The 21,972-nt window shown below is 33.8% G+C and overlaps 1 protein-coding gene across 1 annotated transcript in view; it reads right to left on the bottom strand.

Moving 5' to 3' along the window:
• sirt6 (sirtuin 6) overlaps positions 1–14,914 on the bottom strand; it is a 36,206-nt gene extending 21,292 nt beyond the window's left edge. Inside the window, exons 1-3 of the mRNA XM_073849040.1 lie at positions 14,755–14,914; positions 9,980–10,107; positions 1,218–1,400 (exon numbers count right to left, since the gene is read on the bottom strand). Of these exons, the coding sequence (XP_073705141.1) occupies positions 1,218–1,400; positions 9,980–10,107; positions 14,755–14,820 (377 nt within the window). The 5' untranslated portion in view covers positions 14,821–14,914. The remainder of the gene's footprint in view (positions 1–1,217; positions 1,401–9,979; positions 10,108–14,754) is intronic.
• Positions 14,915–21,972: the final 7,058 nt, after the last annotated feature.

Raw genomic sequence — 21,972 nt, 5'->3', positions numbered from 1 at the left:
TATTTTAGTACTTCAATTAGTTTTAGTAATATATTTTTTATTAAAATTTTTGTAATTTTGTAATTTCTATTATTTCATATTCAAATCAGTGTTAGTTTTAGTATTATTCATATGCTGTTATAATTTTTATCAATATTTTTGAAATTAGTTTTTTGTATATTTCAAGGGTTATTTACGATTAAAGTTTTAGTAATTTTTTGTGTCTTAGTAATTTTTTTCAAATCAGTGTTTTTTGAGTATAATTCATATACTATTAGTTTTATTTATGAGTTTTTATTTTTATATATTTCAGTCTTCTTTTCAATTAAAGTTTTAGTATTTTCTATTTTTGTCATTTCTGTTAGTTTTGTTTTTATTTTTTAATTCATTTGTTAAAACTTTAGTTGTAGTTATTTCAGTACTTTAATCTGTTTAGTATTATACATTATACAGTATAATACATTTTTTATTTTAATTAATTTTAGAAATATTTAATGTTGTTTCTTTTATTTCATATTCAAATTAGTGTTATAATTTTAATGTTTTTTAATTAGTTTTTACTGGTATATTTTAAGTGGTCTTAATCATTAAAGTTTTAGTAATTTGTTTCTTTGTCATTTCTATTAGTTTATTTTCAAATCAGTGTTATTTTAGTATTATTCATATTTTATAGTTTTATTAATTTTTTTTAATTAGTTTTATTATTGTATCTTAAGTTCCTTTTAATTGAGGATGTAGTCATTTTTGTGTGTTTCTGTCATTTCTGTTTTTTGTTTTAGTTTTAAAATGATAAAAAGTTTTAGTTGTTTTTGTACTAACTTCTTATTTCAGTTCAAAAAACTGAAATAAGAAGTTTTTAGTATTTATTTTATTTCAGTTACTGTGTATTTTTATTATTAATGTTTATTTAATGACAATAACCCTGATTCAAACACAATCCAATAAAAATACAATACAACAGATGATGACTGAGGGCTTTTAATTACGTCTGCCTGAATAAAATGTGCAATTCATCATGTCAATATGCTAAATTCAACATTAACAGCTTCTAGAACAAGACATGCTGATTGCATTCGCTTGCAGCAAGAGAAAATTAAAAGAGCTAATCAACATGACACATCTGACATCGCATGCAGGACAGAGGTCAGAACTTTAATCAAAGCGGTATGAGAGACGTGGGAACGGCATGAAGCCAGTCAATCAGACTGGATGTTTTTGTGTGTAATATCCGTCATTACCTGGGAAAGCCAGAGCGCAGGTGAAGGCCGTCTACGTTCTGGCTGATGAGGTATTTGAGGTGTCCTGTCCTCTGTAGCTGCAGCAGGGACATGTGAGTCAGGCTGGGGCGCGCGTCTTCAAACGTGGTGTTAAAGTGAGGCGTCTCGCCTCTCTCTTCCATTGTCCACACTCCTTTAGGACCTCTGATGAACACAAACAACAGAGATCACAAATATGCTTTGGTTGAAATACAGTCCCTTGTCCTTCTCTTTTGCAGTCCCCCGTCCTTTCAGTCAGGAGTCTTTTCGGGTCATATCCTAAAATTGTTTTTTGGAATATACAGCTAGATGTACTATGAAAGCACACTGTCAGTTTCAAAACTCAATACTCCTGAACAGTTAAACTGCCTGCTGTTCTTCAGAAAAATCATTCAGGTGCTACAGATTCTTTGTTTTTTAGCATTTCTGTCTATTTAAATCCTTTCCAACAATGACTGTATGATTTTGAGATTCATCTTTTCACACTGAGGACAACTGAGGGACTCACACGCAACTATTACAGATGGTTCAAACGCTCACGGATGCTCCAGAAAGAAAAAAAATATGCATTAAGCAAGGGATTTGAAGATCAGGGTAAATTTTACTTATTTTGTCTTCTGGGAAACATTTAAGTATCTTCTGTAGCTTCTGAAGGGCAGTACTAAATAAAAAAGATATAATATTCAGGCAAAATAAGAACAATTTACACATCTCCATTCTTTTCAAAAGTTTTCACCCCCAACTCTTAACACATCGTTTTTCCTTCTGGAGCATCAGTGAGCGTTTGAACCTTCTGTAATAGTTGCATATGAGTCCCTCAGTTGTCCTCAGTGTGAAAAGATGGATCATCATACAGTCATTGTTGGAAAGGGCTCAAATACACAAAAAAGTTGAAAAAACAGAATTTGTAAGACCTGAACGATTTTCCTGAAGAACAGCAGGCAGTTTAACTGTTCAGGACAAACAAGGGACTCATGAAAAACTATCACTAAAAACAGCTGTGGATCATTCAAAAACACAGTATTAAGAATTACTTTTGAACAAGGTCATTTTAAGAATTTCAACTATCATTTTCTCTTGCGGACTCTATGTAAACATCTTTTATGTGAAATATCTTATTCAGGTCAGTGTGAAATAAAAAAACAACATGCATTTTGTATGATCCCTCTTATTTTAGTAAAATAATTAACAGACTCTGCAAGGTGTATGTAAACTTTTGACTTCAACTGCATGTTGAAGTCTCACTCCACTGGCTGCCCATACATTTTAGAGTTCATTTTAAAATTCTTTTATTTGCTTTTAAATCCCTCAATGGTCTTGCCCCGCCATACCTCTCTGAGCTTGTACACTTTTACACTCCTTCCCGGTCTCTCAGGTCAGCTGATCGGCTGCTCCTGAGAGAGCCTAAAACAAAGCGGAAGCTCAGAGGAGATCGTGTCTTCGCTGTGGCAGCTCCAAAACTTTGGAACAATCAGCCTCAGCACATCACAGACAGGCCTCCTCTCTGTCTGTTTTTAAATCCCACCTAAAGACCCATCTCTTCTCCTTGGCTTTTAACACCTAGTAGGAAGTTGATTTCATTTCTCTTATTTTAAGGATTTTTATTTATGTGCTTTTTACTTGATTTTACTGTGTTTTATCTGTTTTCTCTTTTATCTCATTTGTTTTATTTTTGTTTCATTGTGCTTTACCTCATTGTGTCCATTGTCCTATTGTGCTTCTGTTGTGTTATTTATTATTATTGTATCCTGTGCAGCACTTTGGAAACCTTGTGTTTGATTAAATTGTGCTATATAAATAAAATTGGATTGGATTAAACAGAAAACAGCTATTTTAAATTGAGCAGAATAGACTTCTTTTATAAACAGTATTGCGTTTAGATACTACAGTGTATACTAAACATAGACGTGTTAGATACGCTAAAGTCATTGGTTGGAGACCCAATGAAATGAAACAATACTCAGTTTGGATAAAATATCACGTTCACTGCGTAAAAATAAATTATTCCAGAATTACAGTACACACTTGTGTTGCTGAAGGTTTGAAAACGGTGTTATAAAACTCTTTCCGTTGCAAAAAACATTATAAGTGTACTTCAGGAGGAAAGAACAAAAAGATTCTCGAATCCCACAATGTCTGATCCTCCTCTCCCTCTGTGATTCAGTGAGCACTGCTGAGCTGAGCAGCTGGGAGTCTTGGATGACAAAAACGGGGTTTTAGTTATCATGGAGAACAGCAGGAGGTCACTGCGCTTTCTTATAACTGTGGTTGGAGTTACTTAGAGGGACGACTCAAAAGTTCACTGAAACGGGCAGAAAGCTTGCTCTTGTGCACTTGGGAGTTTGCATTAACGCACACATACACACACAACAGCCAATTCTGGTGAAATCCGGTTTGCTTTTTCATGCTTTCCTAGTTACACATATGCAGTAGCTTTCCCTGCCTGACTTATCAAAAGTTTTCTGTTCTTACTAAACTTGGATAAGCTCTTACAAGTACTACATAAACCCCTAAATAAGTCCTATCCAGACTAGGCTATTGATCAAAGTCTTGTACACACAGCGGCTTATTCTGGCCAAGAATCACCCGCTTAGACAGAAAGAGGGCGTCTGACTGACACGTTAGCCGTCAAACACAGTTAGCTTATCCTTAATGTGACATTTGGAGGCGGGTAAAGGTCTGCTTGCTCACTAAGTGTCTCAAATGAAACTCTCGACTGTCTTTCAATGATTCAACATCAGAAACTTAAACAAACGCCGTGTTTAGTTCTTCCCGAAGAAGAGCGGTAAGTTTGTTTCCCGGTGCACTGATATAAACCTGTGCACTTTGACTTTCGGAAATTGCGTCAAGCCAAGCAATCAGATTGAAGCTCAACGTTTTGGGAAAGCTCCTGACATTTTTTGTGTGCAATACGCAGACGGTCAGCAAACAGTCGGTGGGCACACTGTCTGAGCCCGAGACTACGTACGTCCCAAATAAGCTCTCCACTTATGAAATACCGCATAGTACACCAACAAGCTGTGCAATGTAGGAAATTGAAAGGAGATTCTAGTGCACTGCTGTTTAGATGCATATGCCTGCAGAATATTAAAACACTCAACCATGAAAATGTGTCAACCTGTTCCCTTGAAGCAAGACCAGAGTGTCTATATGAATTTTAAAAGAATAGTTTAACTGCAAACACAAGGTTTATATTCATCCTACATTGAGCCAAACCAGAAAGAAAATGTTTAATCATTTAATTTTATTTGTGCTTGATTATTTTTCATGCATTTTTTTTCCTGCAAACATTTTGAATCCACACTACCATTCAAATGTTTTGGGTTAGTACGATTTTTCAACAACAAAAAAAGCATTAAAATGATCAAAAGTGACGATAAAAGTTTAACACTGTTATAAATAAAAATTCCATTTCATATTAATGCTGTTCTTTTGAACTTTAAGTTTATTACAGGATTTCATTCTTTACAGAATTCATTTCTTTAAAAAAAATCTATCATGCTTTACACAAAAATATTAAGCAGTTTTAAACATTCATTTCAATAATGATGAGTCTTGAGCATTGAATCAGCAAATAAGAATTATGTCTGAAGGATCAAATTATAATTGAAATAAAATTAATAAAAACTATTTCAAGATATTTACATTTAGTTATACAAATTTATTAACAAAAAAAATAAATAAATAAATAAATTTTAAATTAAATCAGAAAATAAAAATAAATAATTAATGAATGCTGAAAATTCAGCTTTGCATCACATGAATAAATTACATTTTTAAATATACATTACCAGTCAAAAGTGTTCGAACAGTACGATATATTTTTTAAAACATAATTTATTCCTGTGAATTTAAAGCTGAATTTTTAGCATGATCCTTCAGAAATCATTGTAATATTCCGATTTGCTGCCCAAAAAACATTAATATTATTATTATGTTGGAAACGGCTGAGTAGAATTGTTTCAGGTTTCTTTGATGAATAGAAAATACAGAAGAACAGCATTTATCTGAAATAGAAATCTTTTGTAACTATAAATGTCTTTATCATCACTTTTGATCAATTTAAAGCATCCTTGCTAAATAAAAGTATTCATTTCATTATTTCGCTTTGATCACAGGAATACATTTTAAAATAAATTTAAATCGAAAGCAGTTATTTTCAATAGTAAGAATATTTCAAAATGTTACTGTTTTTGCTGTAATTTGGATCAAATAAATGGATTACTTTTTAAAAATGTAAAAAACTTACTGTTGAAAAACTTTTGACAGGTAGTGTATTCAAATAGAAAACACTCATTTAAAATTGCAATAATATTTCACAATATTGCAGATTTACCATATTTTAAAATTAAAAAATAAATCTTTGGTACCTAATTTAAAAAAAAAAAAAAGCTTGCAAGGTCAAAATTCTAGTTTTGATGGAAAAAGCATGCTAATATTCTGCAAATGGCAGATGCTACGACTTTCATCAGTAGTAGTGTCCTTTGGGAATCAAACACCTTTTGCATTCCACAGAAAAATCTAATTCAGTTCAGATGACATGCAGGTGAGTAAATGGTGACAGAATTGTCATTATATAGTTGAACTACTGCTTCAGCGTTATATGTGCTTCTGACAGTCAGACTGAGTGCCTATTTGCACCTATAGAAGCCTCACCTTTAAAAATAATCTGTCAATCAAGATTTGACAGACAGGTGATCTTATGAAAATTTCATATGAGAGAACACAGGAGGAGAAATGCGCAGCTGCCCACCGCATCGAACACGTTTCTTCTGATAACGAGTCAGACGAGCAGACGGAATGACAAAGAGGGGAAGAAAGGAAAACCAGCCGGGTGAAAGCAGGAGAATAAATGTAACAGGCGTCACTCAACGTGACTTCAGCACCCTCTAAAATTAAACCCCCTGCACTCAGCTTTAAGCAATTACAATGACAAACTAGCAGAAGGTGAATCCAATTAAATCGCCACTGAAATTCATGGAACATTAAAAATTTGTACATCAAACACAAATCTGAAAGTAAACCAAAGTTAAATGAGGTCAACGGTAAAGCACTGCAAACACACACACAGGCTCTTATCTTGAACTTGAGAATGAAACTAGTGCTCAGGGTTATTATAAATAACTAGGTTGTTATAATTTAAATTTAATAATTTAAAAATGTTATAATTTAAAAAGATAAAAACTAAAAAAAAAAAACAAATACAATAAAAAAAGCTAAACTATTACAATTAAAACTTAAAAATGTAATAATAAATAAATATATTAAAATAAAACTGGACTAGTACAACACCAAAAAAAATTACTAAACCATTCAAATTACAAAAATTAAAAAAGCTTAAAAAATAAAAAGAAATAAAATAGTAATGTCATAAACACAATAAAATTACTTAACCATTCAAATTAAAACAGAAAATAAAAAATAAATAAATATATTCAAATAACACTGAACTAGTACTTCACTAAAAACACAACATTAAATGACTAAAACATAAAAAAATAATAATAATAATAAAATGAAAACTGGACTAGTACAACACCAAGAAATTACTAAACCATTCAAACTGAAAACAGGAAAAAATATATATAATAAAATAACACTGGCACTACACCAAGATGTATTTTATCTGAATGTAAAACACCTTCCATATTTCATCCCAAATTTACAGGAAGAATGAATGATTGAATGAATTAATATTCTGCATAAAAAATGCTATTATTTATTATTATTATTACTATTATTATTATGTTGAAAACAGCTGAGTATAATTTCAGGTTTCTTTGATGAATAGAAAATTCAGAAGAGCATAATTAATCTGAAATAGAAATCTTTTGTAACATTTTTGTAAAACTTTTGTAATTTGGATCAAATAAAGAGATGACTTTAAAAAATTTAAAAAAAAAAACCTTACTGTTCAAAAACTTTTGACAGATAGTGTATTTCAGATAGAAAACAATATGGCAGATTTACTGTATTTTAAAATAAATCTTTGGTAACTTATTTAAAAAGATTTAAAAAGCTTGCAAATATAAACACAATAAAATTACTAAACTATTTAAATTAAAACAGAAAAAAAAGTAAAAAAATATAAGAAGAATTAATTAATTAATATTCTGCATAAAAAAATAATGCTATTTTAGAACCATTCATAATTTTTGTGATTGCAAAATTTAAGCACATTATCCCGCCAAATTCTCTTTACTTTAATGATAAAAAAATAACCTCATCCTCATTATTGCAATGTAACATCATTTTTTTTATAAATAAACAAAACGTTAATTGTTAATCTGTAAAGCACAATTGTGTTTGGACAGGATAATGAAAGTCTAATGATAATCTTCATTGGGATTAATGAGAATTACCCAAAAACAAGCAAAAATACAGACACATAATGACAATGGAAACGTGGGCCCCTAATGTTTAACTGGGGATGAAAATGTCAATGCAATAACATCTTAATAGCTCTTAATAGTACTCCAAAAACAAACAAATGTATAATATGTCAGCTTCACCACTTAAATTACATAAGCTCAATGAGGATCAGGTCTGTTACCGATTTGTACTTTAGAAATAGTTCCAATCAGATATTTGGAGACAATGCATCCATAGGCTCCTAACTATCTGAGGCATGTAGATCGATAACACGATAAAGCAAGCAGGGCTCATCTTCACATCAGCCACAACTGATCAATTACGTGGTGTGAAACGGGAGAGATTCAATATTAGATAAAAAAAGAAGCACTAGTGTACAGCGCTTTATTCAAATAAAACTGAACTAGTACAACAACAAAAAATTACTAAACCATACAAATTAAAATGAAAACAGAAAAAAGATAATACATAACACTGGTACTACACCAAGATGCATTTTATCTAAATGTAAAACACCTTCCATATTTCATCCCAAATTTACAGGAAAAATTAATGAATGAATTAATATTCGGCATACTATTATTATTATGTTGAAAACAGCCGAGTATAATTTTGTCAGGTTTCTTTGATGAATAGAAAGTTCAGAAGAACATAATTTATCTGAAATTGAATCATTATGTCTTTATCATCACTGTCAATCAAAAGGTTATAAGTGTGTCTTTCAAATAAATTATTTCCCTTTCTTTTTTCTTATTTGGCTTTGAAGCATGCATTTTTATTTTGGTTTCAGTAAACTAAATTAAAATAAGATGCTGGCAACTAGATAAAAAAAAAGAAAAAAGTTTATTATGCAGTCTTTTCAATGCATGGAGCACTGGAATGACCTACTACATTTGACAAAATGTGAAGTATACAAGAAACTGAAACATTCATTGTTGCATATTACTGCTTCACGTTCTTAAAAAACTGCGGAAACAAACAGCCTAAGATTTGAAGGAGGTTTTCAGCTGTTATTGGTACTAAAACTGCATATCTCCCTCTAGTGATGGCTTTCTGTAGTTACCATGATTCTGCACTACAAGTATAACATGTCATGGCTTTTTTTTTTTTTTTTTTTTTACCTATCCTTATTTGATCTCCTTTGAGGCTGTATAAATATGAAAATTCAGAGGATGCAAAAAAAGCTACATAAACTGAACTGAAACTAAACCAACATACAAATAAATACATAAGCAAACAAAAGATCTATTTCTGGTTAGGAAAAGCATGGTTTTGGTTATTACCGAAGGATTAGGTCCACAGGATTATTCCTGTTTCCTTCTACTGGGCTGCCAGAAGATTAGGTATGTGGGTGGAAAACATAAATGCATATCTAGCCATTGGCTTTAGGCAAACAATATTGTAGCTCAGTTGGTGGCATTACATTAAAAATATCTATAAATAGTTTACTCTTGCTCCTGACTTTAAAGGGACTGTGAACACATTGAATATCAGTTTACATGACGACTCTATAAAGAAGTTCTAATGTGTATTGTGAATGCAAATGAGACAAACGCTAACAAAGAAAACAAGATTTTCAGTGAATAGTTGAGCATTTCACACAAAACTATTGCATGGCTTCAGATGACTTGTATGTGAAGCAAAAAAGTGACACCGACTACTTTTATGCTGTTTTTTTGGGCTTTAGTGACTATATGCTTTCGTGCTTTCAAAATAGCAGTTAGGAGCGCCCTCTACCATAGCACAGATGAACAGCAAAAAATATTAAACACCTATGTTCCCTTAAAGATGATGCTTTTGAGACTTTTGAAAATAATATCAATGCAGTTATGTTTGATGTATCCATGCCAGGGTTATTATTGTGAAACAAAAACCTTAAAAAAATACATTTAATTAAAAATAGCTTAAACAACCTATTGTTGTTAACTAAATGTAAAACCTTAAAAAAATAAATGTCTGGCAATAAAATAATTAACTGAAATACTAACATTAACAATACATTTTAAAAATTATCTTTTATTAAAAATAGCTTAAACGACATTATTATAAACTAAACATTAATTGAAATAAAACAATACCAAAACTTCATTTATTTATCAAATAGTTGCCAAAGCAACATTTCTCATATTCATTTATCCTTAAGTACTAAAATAACAAACTAAAACAAGTACTTAATTAAAAATGCATGGACATATATATATATATATATATATATATATATATATATATATATATATATATATATATATATATATAACACTTAAAATCAAAAATATAAATAAAATAAAAATGATCAAAATATTACCAAAAGACTATAATAGTAAATCAATGATACTGATATACACTGATTTGCAAAAGTCTGTCTGCAGTACCTGAAGTCAGGGATCCCTGTGGATGTGCTGATTCCAGCTCCTGAATGCACCACCATGTACTGCGACTCCCTGATCCACTGAGCCAGTGTCTCCACTTTAGTCTTTAGCTCCTCTGGGCTGTCAAACACCTGCAAACACACACACACACACACACACACACACACACACACACACACACACACACACACACACACACACACACACACACACACACACACACACACACACACACACACACACACACACACACACACACACACACACACACACACACACACACACACACACACGTTCAGACTCATGACCTCCAATACAAACAACTGTCAGACTCACACTAGAAAGTGGTCACATAAACAAATGTACATAAACTATTTCAACTTACTTAATGTGTGCACTATTTATACCGTAAATGATACTGTATGATTTTTCACACATACTTGTAAACCGGTATTTAATGTTAGCTGAACTGCTTGCATCTTGAACTTGTGAATCCACAATTGTTTTTTGAATATAACATGATATTTCTGTCTATAGCAACCACCCACAATTGAATAATTTAGCATCCTTTTACAACTAAACATATATATATATATATATATATATATATATATATATATATATATGTATATATATATACATACATACATATATATATATATATATATATATATATATATATATATACACACACATTGTATATTCATTCTTTGACCTTGCCCTTTTAATCTTAAGTACCATTTATAAAGCTGTATTTAGCATAACAATCACATATTTCTGTCTTTATGGTTTATGTTTTTGAGACTAAATCCTAGAACTGTGGCAACATCTCCAAGACTTTTCAAGAGACCTACCTACAAAGCTACAGTAATGTTTTAGGCACTTGTGTAAAAATGTTGTAAAATGAGGACGCTGTCATAAATAATGTCTTAAATAGATTTTATTTATCAGTTAAGTTTTATTAACTTTTTAAAATCAACACTTGGTGTGACCGTCCTTTGCGTTTAAAGCTGTTTTTTTTCCCTAGGTACACTCGCACATGGTTTTTCAGGTAGCTTTGCAGATATACGGTGTACAGTCGTGGCCAAAAGTTTTGAGAATGACACAAATATTAGTTTTCACAAAGTTTGCTGCTCAACTGCTTTTAGATCTTTGTTTCAGTTGTTTCTGTGATGTACTGAAATATAATTACAAGCACTTCATACGCTTCAAAGGCTTTTATCGACAATTACATGACATTTATGCAAAGAGTCAGTATTTGCAGTGTTGGCCCTTCTTTTTCAGGACCTCTGCAATTCGACTGGGCATGCTCTCAATCAACTTCTGGGCCAAATCCTGACTGATAGCAACCCATTCTTTCATAATCACTTCTTGGAGTTTGTCAGAATTAGTGGGTTTTTGTTTGTCCACCTGCCTCTTGAGGATTGACCACAAGTTTTAAGATCTGGGAGTTTCCAGGCCATGGACCCAAAATGTCAACGTTTTGGTCCCCGAGCCACTTAGTTATCACTTTTGCCTTATGGCACGGTGCTCCATCGTGCTGGAAAATGCATTGTTCTTCACCAAACTGTTGTTGGATTGTTGGAAGAAGTTGCTGTTGGTGGGTGTTTTGGTACCATTCTTTATTCATGGCTGTGTTTTTGGGCAAAATTGTGAGTGAGCCCACTCCCTTGGATGAGAAGCAACCCCACACATGAATGGTCTCAGGATGCTTTACTGTTGGCATGACACAGGACTGATGGTAGCGCTCACCTTTTCTTCTCCGGACAAGCCATTTTCCAGATGCCCCAAACAATCGGAAAGAGGCTTCATCGGAGAATATGACTTTGCCCCAGTCCTCAGCAGTCCATTCGCCATACTTTTTGCAGAAGATCAATCTGTCCCTGATGTTTTTTTTTTGGAGAGAAGTGGCTTCTTTGCTGCCCTTCTTGACACCAGGCCATCTTCCAAAAGTCTTGGCCTCACTGTGCGTCAGATGCGCTCACACCTGCCTGCTGCCATTCCTGAGCATGCTCTGCACTGGTGGCACTCCGATCCCGCAGCCGAATCCTCTTTAGGAGATGATCCTGGCGCTTGCTGGACTTTCTTGGACGCCCTGAAGCCTTCTTAACAATGCAGAGGAAAGTTTTTTTCGGGTTTAAGTTAATTTTCATGGCAAAGAAGGACCATGCAATTCATCTGATCACTCTTCATAACATTCTGGAGTAGATGCAAATTGCTATTATAAAAACTTAAGCAGCAACTTTTCCAATTTCCAATATTTATGTAATTCTCAAAACTTTTTGGCCACGACTGTACATTTTAGGACATCCTCAGACCTCAGTCATACAATGACAAGGCGTCATGCCTCAGACTAAAAGGCTTCAGTCACAGGACAAAATGGCATCATGTCTCAGACTGAAAGGCTTCAGGTCTCAGGAAAAACAACGTCAGGTCTCGTACAACTAGACATAGGATGAAACGGACTCTGATTAAATGGCATAAGACAAAAAGGCATCAGACTAAACAAACTTTGATTAAAACGCATTAGACAAAAAGACATCAGGTGAAACGGACTCAGGACGGACAAAGTTAACCTTATGAAAATTAAGCATGGTTTTACTATAGTAAAAGTGTAGAAACGTTTATTTTTATTTATTTATTTTTTTGGTGTATTGATTACAATTTGTATAACCACAGTTTTATTTGTAGTAAAACCATGGCTATTTTTCATAAGGGTAACTTTAGTGCTATTTGGCAACATAAAAGCTAGTTAGTTGCAATATTATAAACTTTTTAAACATACACACGATACTTGTGAAATGCATTTTCTCCTCTGTATACAATTTAATTAGTTAAGCATTTAATGAAACAATGAAATAGTTCTTGCTTTATTTTCTGACAACGAAAAAGATGATTTTTAAATTCTTTAAAAAAAAAAAGAAAAAAAAAAAGAAACTGTTGGCAAATTTAGATTTGTGAATATAAAATTTACAAAATTAACAAAACAAGCATTGTTTTTAGTAGAGTCAGAATCACAATGTCCTAAAATAATGACTTTGAAAGTAATGGATACATCTTGCTGTATATTATTATTAATAAATGAACCAACATTTTACCAGAATTGTTCAGTATAGCGACAAGTCCAGAATAAATGACGTTCCACACCACTTTGCTTGTTCTGAACCATGTGTGTGACGTCACACTCCATTTCGCCTGATGCCTTTTAATCTGGATCTGTTTTGTCCGATGTCTAATTGTACGAGACCTGACACCTGATGTATTTTGTCCTGAGACCTGAAGCCTTTCAGTCTGAGGCACGATGCCGTTTTGTCTTGTGACTGCAGCGTGACACCTTTTCGTTGCATGACTAAGGTCGGAGGATGTCCAAGAATGCACTCTGTACAGGTAGGTTTCTTGAAGCGTCATGGAGATGTTGCCACAGTTTTTCTGGATGTAGTCTGTCTCAGTTTTGTTTTTTGTTTCTTCATGTGATTCCAGACAGACTGGATGATGATGATGAGATCAGATCTCTGTATAGAGCACTGTCTGTTGTCAGACTCTTTGTGCAAGCAAAAATCTTACTGGATTATTACAATTAATGGCAAAATGAATGTTTGGAAATGTAAACTGATATTTCTGATACTTTATTTTAAATTTTTATGATTTTTATGCTATTATGATTTTAATTCCTTTTATGTACAGCACTTTGAATTGCCATTGTGTATGAAATGTGCTATATAAATAAACTTGCCTTGCCTTACACTACAGCAAATACTGTAACTGACTTAAAACATTTTTTTCTGTTGGTGAAAATACTAGCATAAGACGTTTGCACAGTACTACTGTATTAGGACTGTCAAATCAATTAATCGCGATTAATAAATTATTTGTGACCCTGTACCACAAAACATGGGTATATTTGTAGCAACAGCCATCAATACATTGTATGGGTCAAAATGATCGATTTTTCTTTTATGCCAAAAATCATTAGGATATTAAGTAAAGATCATGTTTCATGAAGATGTTTTGTACATTTCCTACCATAAATATATCAACACTTCTGACAACTTTCTAATTTTTGATTAGTAATATTTATTACTAAGAACTTTATAGACGATTTTCTCAATATTTAGAATTTTTTGCACTCAGAATCCAGATTTTCAAATAGTTATATCTCAGTCAAAAATAGCCCCATCCTAACATTAATCAGCTTTTAGATCATATATCAATTTCAATTTCGAAAAATTGATTCTAATGGCTGGTTTTGTGGTCCAGGGTCACATTTGGATTGGATGAGCTGTCGACATACTGTAACCGTATATTATTGTTGTTGTATTTGTTATATATTGTTCGATAATAGCTCATTTGACTTAAAATTAATGCTGTGCGTTGCTTGGCAACCATAAACAGTCATACGGGTGTGCTAGTAAACCTACCTGGCGGGAAAAATGCGATTCTTATTAAAAAAAAAAAAAAAAAAATCGTTTGTTTATTAACCACAGGTGACTTTTGTTATTAAAATCGTCCCCACCTTCACTGCGGTAAAATCAATGTAACAAAGACCTCATGTTTTTATTATTAGCAAATATTACTTCAGTACCTGCCTAATGTTTTTGTTGATTTAGTTGGTAGCGATTACTTACACACGTAACGTTATGTCTGCAGAGACTGAAATAGCTTTAAATACCGAATAATAACAGTAGATTTCGTATAGGAAATATTAAATATGACGCTAATGTGCACTAAATGAAGCTAATTCTAGCTAGCCGGCTAACGGCAGCAAATGTAAACATTACCTCCGGGAGGCCGCAGATGCCCTTATCCGCATAAGGGGAAAGTCCTGCGGCGTAATTCACCGACATGACTCACTTTCTGCTTAAAAGGTAAGTACAGGTTAGTCAGTCAAAGCAAGAGTTTCTGATCTTCCGTTCAATCGGTTTTGTGTGTTGTCGGTCCTTCGTGTGACGTCACGAATGTGTGTACTTCGTGGAGTTTTGCTGTGCACATCCTGGATTACGTCAGCGCGTTTGCGTGCAGGTGGTCGATCAGCTACTACTGTACCTAGGTGAAATTTGTTTTCCTTTCCATCCTCATAATAGAGGCTTAAGAGCTTTTTTCCATAGAGATGTTGCCACTCTGTAAAAATGTGAGTTCGTGATAGGATTGTTTTAAATATGATTTTGTTTAGAATAACGCCATTTATCCCCAACTGATATCTAAATTTAGGCCTATTCATACAGTTTATCCTGCTAAAAGTAATTTTTTTTTTAACAAATATAAGGAAAAGGATAATGATTTCATAAGGGATGTTATAAAACTGTTGTTTATTTAAGTTGACAATTTGTAAGAGTTATTCATTTATTTGTTTTTATTTTTTATTTTTGCAAAACAGGCCTGTTTTCTTTGGTGTTTTGGAAAGTGATGCATGGACAAGAAGAAGGTAAAAAAAAATAAGTTGTGAATACAGTGAATAATCATAACCGAAGTACATTTTACAAGAAAATACTATTTTAGTCTTTCTACTACAAAAATGAATATTTAATTTAATGTAATTTGCTGTTTCTTTGTAATTATTGTGAAATTTATTAGCAATTTCTGAGTAAAACTGTTTAACAGTAAATCCTACACTGTTTTTTTTCAGTGAGATAAGCTATCATTTTGTTTAATAGATTTCATATCTGTGAATTTAAGTAAATTTACATGATTCAACCCCCCAGACTGCTGTACTTTACAAATACAAGCTTTTCTGAAGACCCAGGACTTTATAAAATTTGCATCTGATAATGTCAGAATATAGTGTAATGTTTTTGAGTTATAGGAATTTTTAATAACAAGTCATAATTATTCAACATGTTTTAAGTCACTAAATTTTATGGTAGAGAACTAAATTGTCTTAAAACACAATTAAGCCTTTAGAAGCTCTCTATATATAAAATAAACAATTAGCTTGAGCTGTTACACATACATACATTTAGCCCATGCATGTGCTGAAGTTAAGTAACAAATATGCTAAAGTTAACAGAGCTCTTACAAAAGCTATAGAGAAGACCTTTTTTTATTATATTAGAAAGGCTACATGAATTTCCAAGACATTAAAAGTTCCCAGAGACACAGCTCAGCTGTTAGTCTTATTCTTGTACCAGAAAACCTTGCGTGTGTTGAACAAAAAAAAAAGCACAATATCATAAAATGTTTGATCAGAGCTATAAGAAAAACCTGCAATGTACAGCCAAAGACTTGCAAGATGACCCGACAAAAGGAGGAAGAACATTTCAGTTCAGTGTATAGAAGAACACTAGACAAGTATGGCTTTCATGTTGAGGCATCTTGCCAAATAACAATAACAAAGTATACATCCAAATCTACTTATGCTTGGTTCAGGGATCAGACATAGAATGTTCTTGAGTGGCCTGGCCAGTCTCCAGATTTAATTCTCATTGAAAATATTTGGTTGAATTTGAAGAAAGCAGTGGCAATGTGAAAACCAAAGATTATCAGTGATCTGAGCATTTTTTTAAGCAAGGAATGGGCCAAGATTGCAGTAGAGAGGTGACAGAAGCTTCTAACCACTTCCGAGCAGCATTTATTGGTTTTGAAGAAAAAACGATTCTGCACCAGATTTTACTTTTAGGGATTGAATAATTCTGAACATGAATGTTTAGAGCGCTTTTAATTTTTTCATTATTCATCAACTTACATTCTCAGAATTACCCTGTGTATTAATAAACTTTCTCCAATAATATGATGCCTTTGCTGAATTGTTTTCACAAAATTTTGTTCTCTGCAGCAAAATGTCTTGCAGGTCAAAGGGGTATATCTATCTATCTATCTATCTATCTATATCTAACTATTTTTGGTTCCACAAAGAAACATTCAGTCATAGGTTCTTTAAAGAACCATCCTTTCTTACCTTTTTATAATCTGAAGAACCTTCTTTCACCACAAAGAACCTTTTGTGAAACAGGAAGGTTCTTCAGATGTTGGGTGTAAGGTTCTTTATGGAACCATTTAGACAAAAAAGGTTCTTCTATGGCATCGTGAAGCACCTTTATTTTAAAGAGTGTATCTATCTATTAACTATCTGTGCAGCAGCGCAGTTGACTATTGGTCGGCAGGTGGCGGTACGGGCCCGCGCATGTGAGTCGTGACCGCGCTCGGCTCTCATCTCCTCCTCCCGTCAGGTGCGGGGGGCGCGAGCGTGACATGTGTCGAATAGAAAGTGAGCGTCGCGTTTCCAGCTGAGCGCGTACTCTCTCCCGGCGCGTGTGCGTGCGTGTGTATGTTGTTATTATTATCGCGCTCTCCGCCGCGCGCAGAATGGCTAGATTCACCCAGACTGAAGCGAGGAGGCAGCAGCAGCATCCTCAGCAGCATCCTCAGCCTGCCCACGCCAGCCTGCTCCTCTCTGGACCGGGGGCGGTACCGAGCCAGGCAGCGGCACCACTGCTCCTGATCCCGCACCAGCCCCAGTACGCGCACATCACCTTCCCCAAGCCCATGAACGGCTCAGAGCCCATCTCCATCCACCCCGACAACGGCACCATGAAAGACCAGGATGCCATCAAGCTCTTTATAGGACAGATCCCGCGCAACCTGGAGGAGAAGGACCTCAAACCTCTTTTCGAACAGTTTGGAAAGATCCACGAACTGACTGTCCTCAAGGACCGTTACACAGGCATGCACAAAGGTAATGATGATGCTTTTGAATGGATGCTGAGGGCTTTGGCCACATGGGTTACCTGTTATATTATGCATTACGAGCTAAAAATATGTTGCCTCGTTATTGTTCAGCGCTGCTTACTTCTAAACAGCAATTTTCTTCTGTTGCGCATGTATTTATTCTTTACGCACAGACCGTGGTCTTCTTTTGCACTCATTCTGGTCTCTCCTATACCACGGCCAGCTCGATTACAATTTTTGACATATAACAGCATGCATTGATGGAATTCAAACCAAAGTCTTTAAGAGTAACATAGTCGGTTTTTCATGCAATACACTAATGCGTTGTAGTTTTCTGTTTTCTTATGAAATATATGCTATGTGATAGAAAACATTGGTGTTCATGACTTTATACTTTATAAACGTAAGATTGCATGAACATTTGTCTTTTACACACTGTACAGGCTACCCCTGTTCTTATATTTTTATTTCAGTGTGCTCCCTTATGCAATATTAAACCATCCTGGATATGATTTCATCAGATTTTCAATCTAATCTACCTTTCACTCTTTAGAGTGGCAACATGAAAATTCAGTGTTTACTCAAAATATAAAAATCTGAATTCTGTTGCACATCCTAGATTTATTCATCATGCACACTGTGTATTTTCATCCTAGCCACATTTCCCTCCCTCACGCTGTTTTTAAGCACAGTCAGTACTATTGCAACTGATTTCCATTAGTACATGCTGTCAGATACCATTCAAACCTACCCCTGTCACACTTTTTCGAGTGGCATGGTCTATTTCTCATGTAGTACATTGATGCATTGTGTTTTTGTGCATTTATTATGCAATATAAGATTTGGAATAGATAAACATTATTGTTTACTTAAAATATAGGCATCAAATTTGTTCTGTTGGATGCACACAAGGCTGTTTGTGTCCCACATTAGATTGAACCAGACTTGGTATGATTGCAACTGATTTCCATCAATGCTGCTGTCAGATGTCATTCAGACCCATATGATGTTGACAGATCTCTCTTGTTTTATTTCTCATGCGTTGTGCTTTTCAGCTTGCGTTTATCCATGTCATGACAATAAAAGGATGCTGGATGTACCGTGGTCACTCCCACTTGTGTATCATCTCGTATTTTTGTGTGTGCACGCAGAAGTAGGGCAGCCCCGCTTTGTGCGCAGATGATGCATACTAAGAGCTCCCAGTGCGCGTCGTGCACTCTTCTTCACTATGAGAAATGAAACATTTGGTGTGATGTTTCTCATTCACAGCAAGGCGTGTGAACCTTACATTATGTGCTAATTTATGCACTTAAAGGTTCATTATTCCTGTTTGGCATCTGAGTTCTTTATTTGAGCAAGCATGCATTGTTTTTTTCCATATTCTCAACAAAATCTCATCCAAATTAATGCACCAAGAGAAATTAGGACATGTTGCTTTAGGAAGTGGTTGGTTTGTCATTAATTCTTGTAATGGTTGTAAAGGTAGGCCATACTTTCATTGAATTACCAGGCAAATTTAGTCAAATTTGTTGTCATACAGTAAAAGAATACACTAAAATAAAGGCCTCTATGGAAACTTTCCATTGTACAAAAGGTTCGTTATAGTAGATAAGATTATGCAGATGATTAAAATGTTGTTTACCATTATAAAATAATGGTTCTTTTAAATGAAAGATTCTTTTGGGAACCAAAAATGGTTCTTCTGAGTCATCAATGCTAAATCAACCTTTTGAAGTCTTTATTCTTAAGATTGTAGAGAAAATATACAGTCAAACCAAAAATTATATGGACACCAGATATAATTTTTTTATATATATATTTTTTTACTAATGGGTGCAGGACACTACAGTTAATTTATGTAAGTGAGCATAGCAAAATAAAGTAAACTGTGACATTAAACCCGAAATTCTTTATACGGTGAACTACCAGTATAAATTATTACAATTTTGGACCAAAAAAACACTTTGACCTGACCAAGTGTTTTTTTCTTTAATTGATAAAGTGACCTTTTTAAACCACAGACTGAACAAAATCAAGCATTGCTTGGTAATTGGTCAACAAAGTATTGATTGCAATCCATTACATACCTGTCTATCAAAGTTAACTGACATTATCAAGAGGAATTTGTTCTGGCACAGTTTAACTCTGAGTTCATGTCATATTTTATTACCATTTTCATATTTTATTAAAGATGGCTGAATAAATTTTGGTTTAAAAATGTTTGAGTTCATTTTGAGATCTCTTCTGAAATTCTAGAAGATGCATGATGATACTAAAGCAATCTCATTCTTACTCATTCTTTCTTAGCTGGATCAAAACTGAATCTAAAGTGTATGTACTATATATTCCTCTATTTTAAATAAGCATATAGCAATAGTAAAAGATTTCATATTCCTCGATTTCTCTTTAGTCTTAGGCAGGTCATCTCACTTGACTGAAGCTCTAATTTGATTTGAGAGCAGTGCTTGAGGAATGTAATACATTTCATATGCATTTTAAAAAGACAGAATCTTGCCCAGGTTTTCTGTGATTATTTCACTTATTAGTGAAAGAAAACTTAGTCCTCTAATTCATTAAAAACATCAAGTTAAGTGAACTTGAAAAGCCATTTAAAGCAACATACTCCTCTGTGAGTATCGGCGTCCCCCTCCCTTCTTCTCCTCAAAATATTCCCTCTTTCTGTCACGCTCAGAGGCACACATACTCACGCACACACCGCACAAATGAATAATGGTCCATGCCCATAGGAGGGTGCGAGAGGGAGGATGAATCAGCGTAGGAGGCCTGTCACACTCACAAACGCGCGCACACACGCTCTCTGTTGACTGCTGTCTCAGTGGGATGTTATTAGTACAGTGCTGTTAGATTATCATTTACATTGACATTAAATTACTGCTATGAAATGCGCTTTATGAGTGTGCAAGACCTGCCACAATAGGCCAAGGGTGAAATCGATGGAAAACAGCATTAGATGCACATTTCATTTACTCTTTTTCACAACCTTGCTAAAAGAATAGCATAAGCCAGCCTAATGTGGTTCAGTGGCCTTAGCTGTTTTAAGTGAAAATAGTACTGTTAATGTTGCAAAGTTCATCAGATATGAAATTAATACAGTTTCAGCTGACAATAGTCCCATAATTCAGCTCAATTCAATTCATTGTTGATTCAATTTAGTTTAATAACTATGTAAATGTTGCTGATGTTCATTAGTTAGAAAGCGAACTCGGTTTAACTACATAGCAGCTCTACAGAAGTTAAAGGGATAGTTCACCCAAAAATGAAAGTTTGATGTTTATCTGCTTACCCCCAGGGCACCCAAGATGTAGATGACTTTGTTTCTTCAGTAGAACACAAACGAAGATTTTTAACTCAAATCGCTGTCAGTCATATAATGGCAGTCAATGGGATCCACGGCTTTGAGAGTCAAAAAACTACAGACAAAAACAAATTAAGCTTTGCGGCTTAGATGATACATTGAGGTCTTAACACACTAAACAATTCAGCTCAGTTCTGTTTCGTGTTGATTCTGTTTAGTTCAATAGAATGCAAACGTCATCAAATTCTGAAATAAATACAATTTCAGCTATAAAGCAGCTCAACAACGCTGCAAAAAATTTGATTTTTGTCTTGTTTCCAGTCAAAATATCTAAAAAATCTTAAATCAAAAAGGATTTTATAGATGAGTCAAAATTACATGAGTTTTTGCTTAGAACAAGCAAAATAATCTGCCAATGGGGTAAGCAAAAAAAAAAAATCTTATTTCAAACAGAAAACAAGATTATTTTTCTTACCCTATTGGCAGATTATTTTGCTTGTTTCACTTGTTTTCACTTTATTTTGACTATTTTGTTCAGAAAATCCTTCTTGATTTAAGAATTTTTAGATATTTTGGCTGGAAACAAGACAAGAAAATCTAAGTAAGAAAAGCATTTTTTTGCAGTGAAGTCAGTTGAGTGTTGTCCAACAAATTGGATTCAGCTGTAAGGCATCTTTACGGAAAACAATTGTCATTGTTCGGCTTAGTTTAGTTCAGTTTTGTTCTCATCTAATAGTATCAGTGCAGTCAAATTGATAATATTACTCAATATTAAGTATCTTTTAAACCCCCAGGTGTGTAAAATTAGGGATGTAACAATATAAAAAATCTCACAATACAAAAATATCGCAATATGACTTCCACAATATGACATTTATTGCACTATTTTAAAAAAAGACCAATGAAGAATTTGTGCATTTTAAAGTTAAATTATTCAATTGAATGCACTTTGAGAGTTTAAAATAAGAGCTTCAACCCAACTTTAAAAGGGGCTCAACACTCTTTTTGTTTGTGATAT

The sequence above is a fragment of the Garra rufa genome, chromosome 10 (genome assembly GCF_049309525.1).
Source record: "Garra rufa chromosome 10, GarRuf1.0, whole genome shotgun sequence".
Lineage (NCBI taxonomy): Eukaryota > Metazoa > Chordata > Actinopteri > Cypriniformes > Cyprinidae > Garra > Garra rufa.
This window is presented reverse-complemented; position numbering and strand designations above follow the sequence as displayed.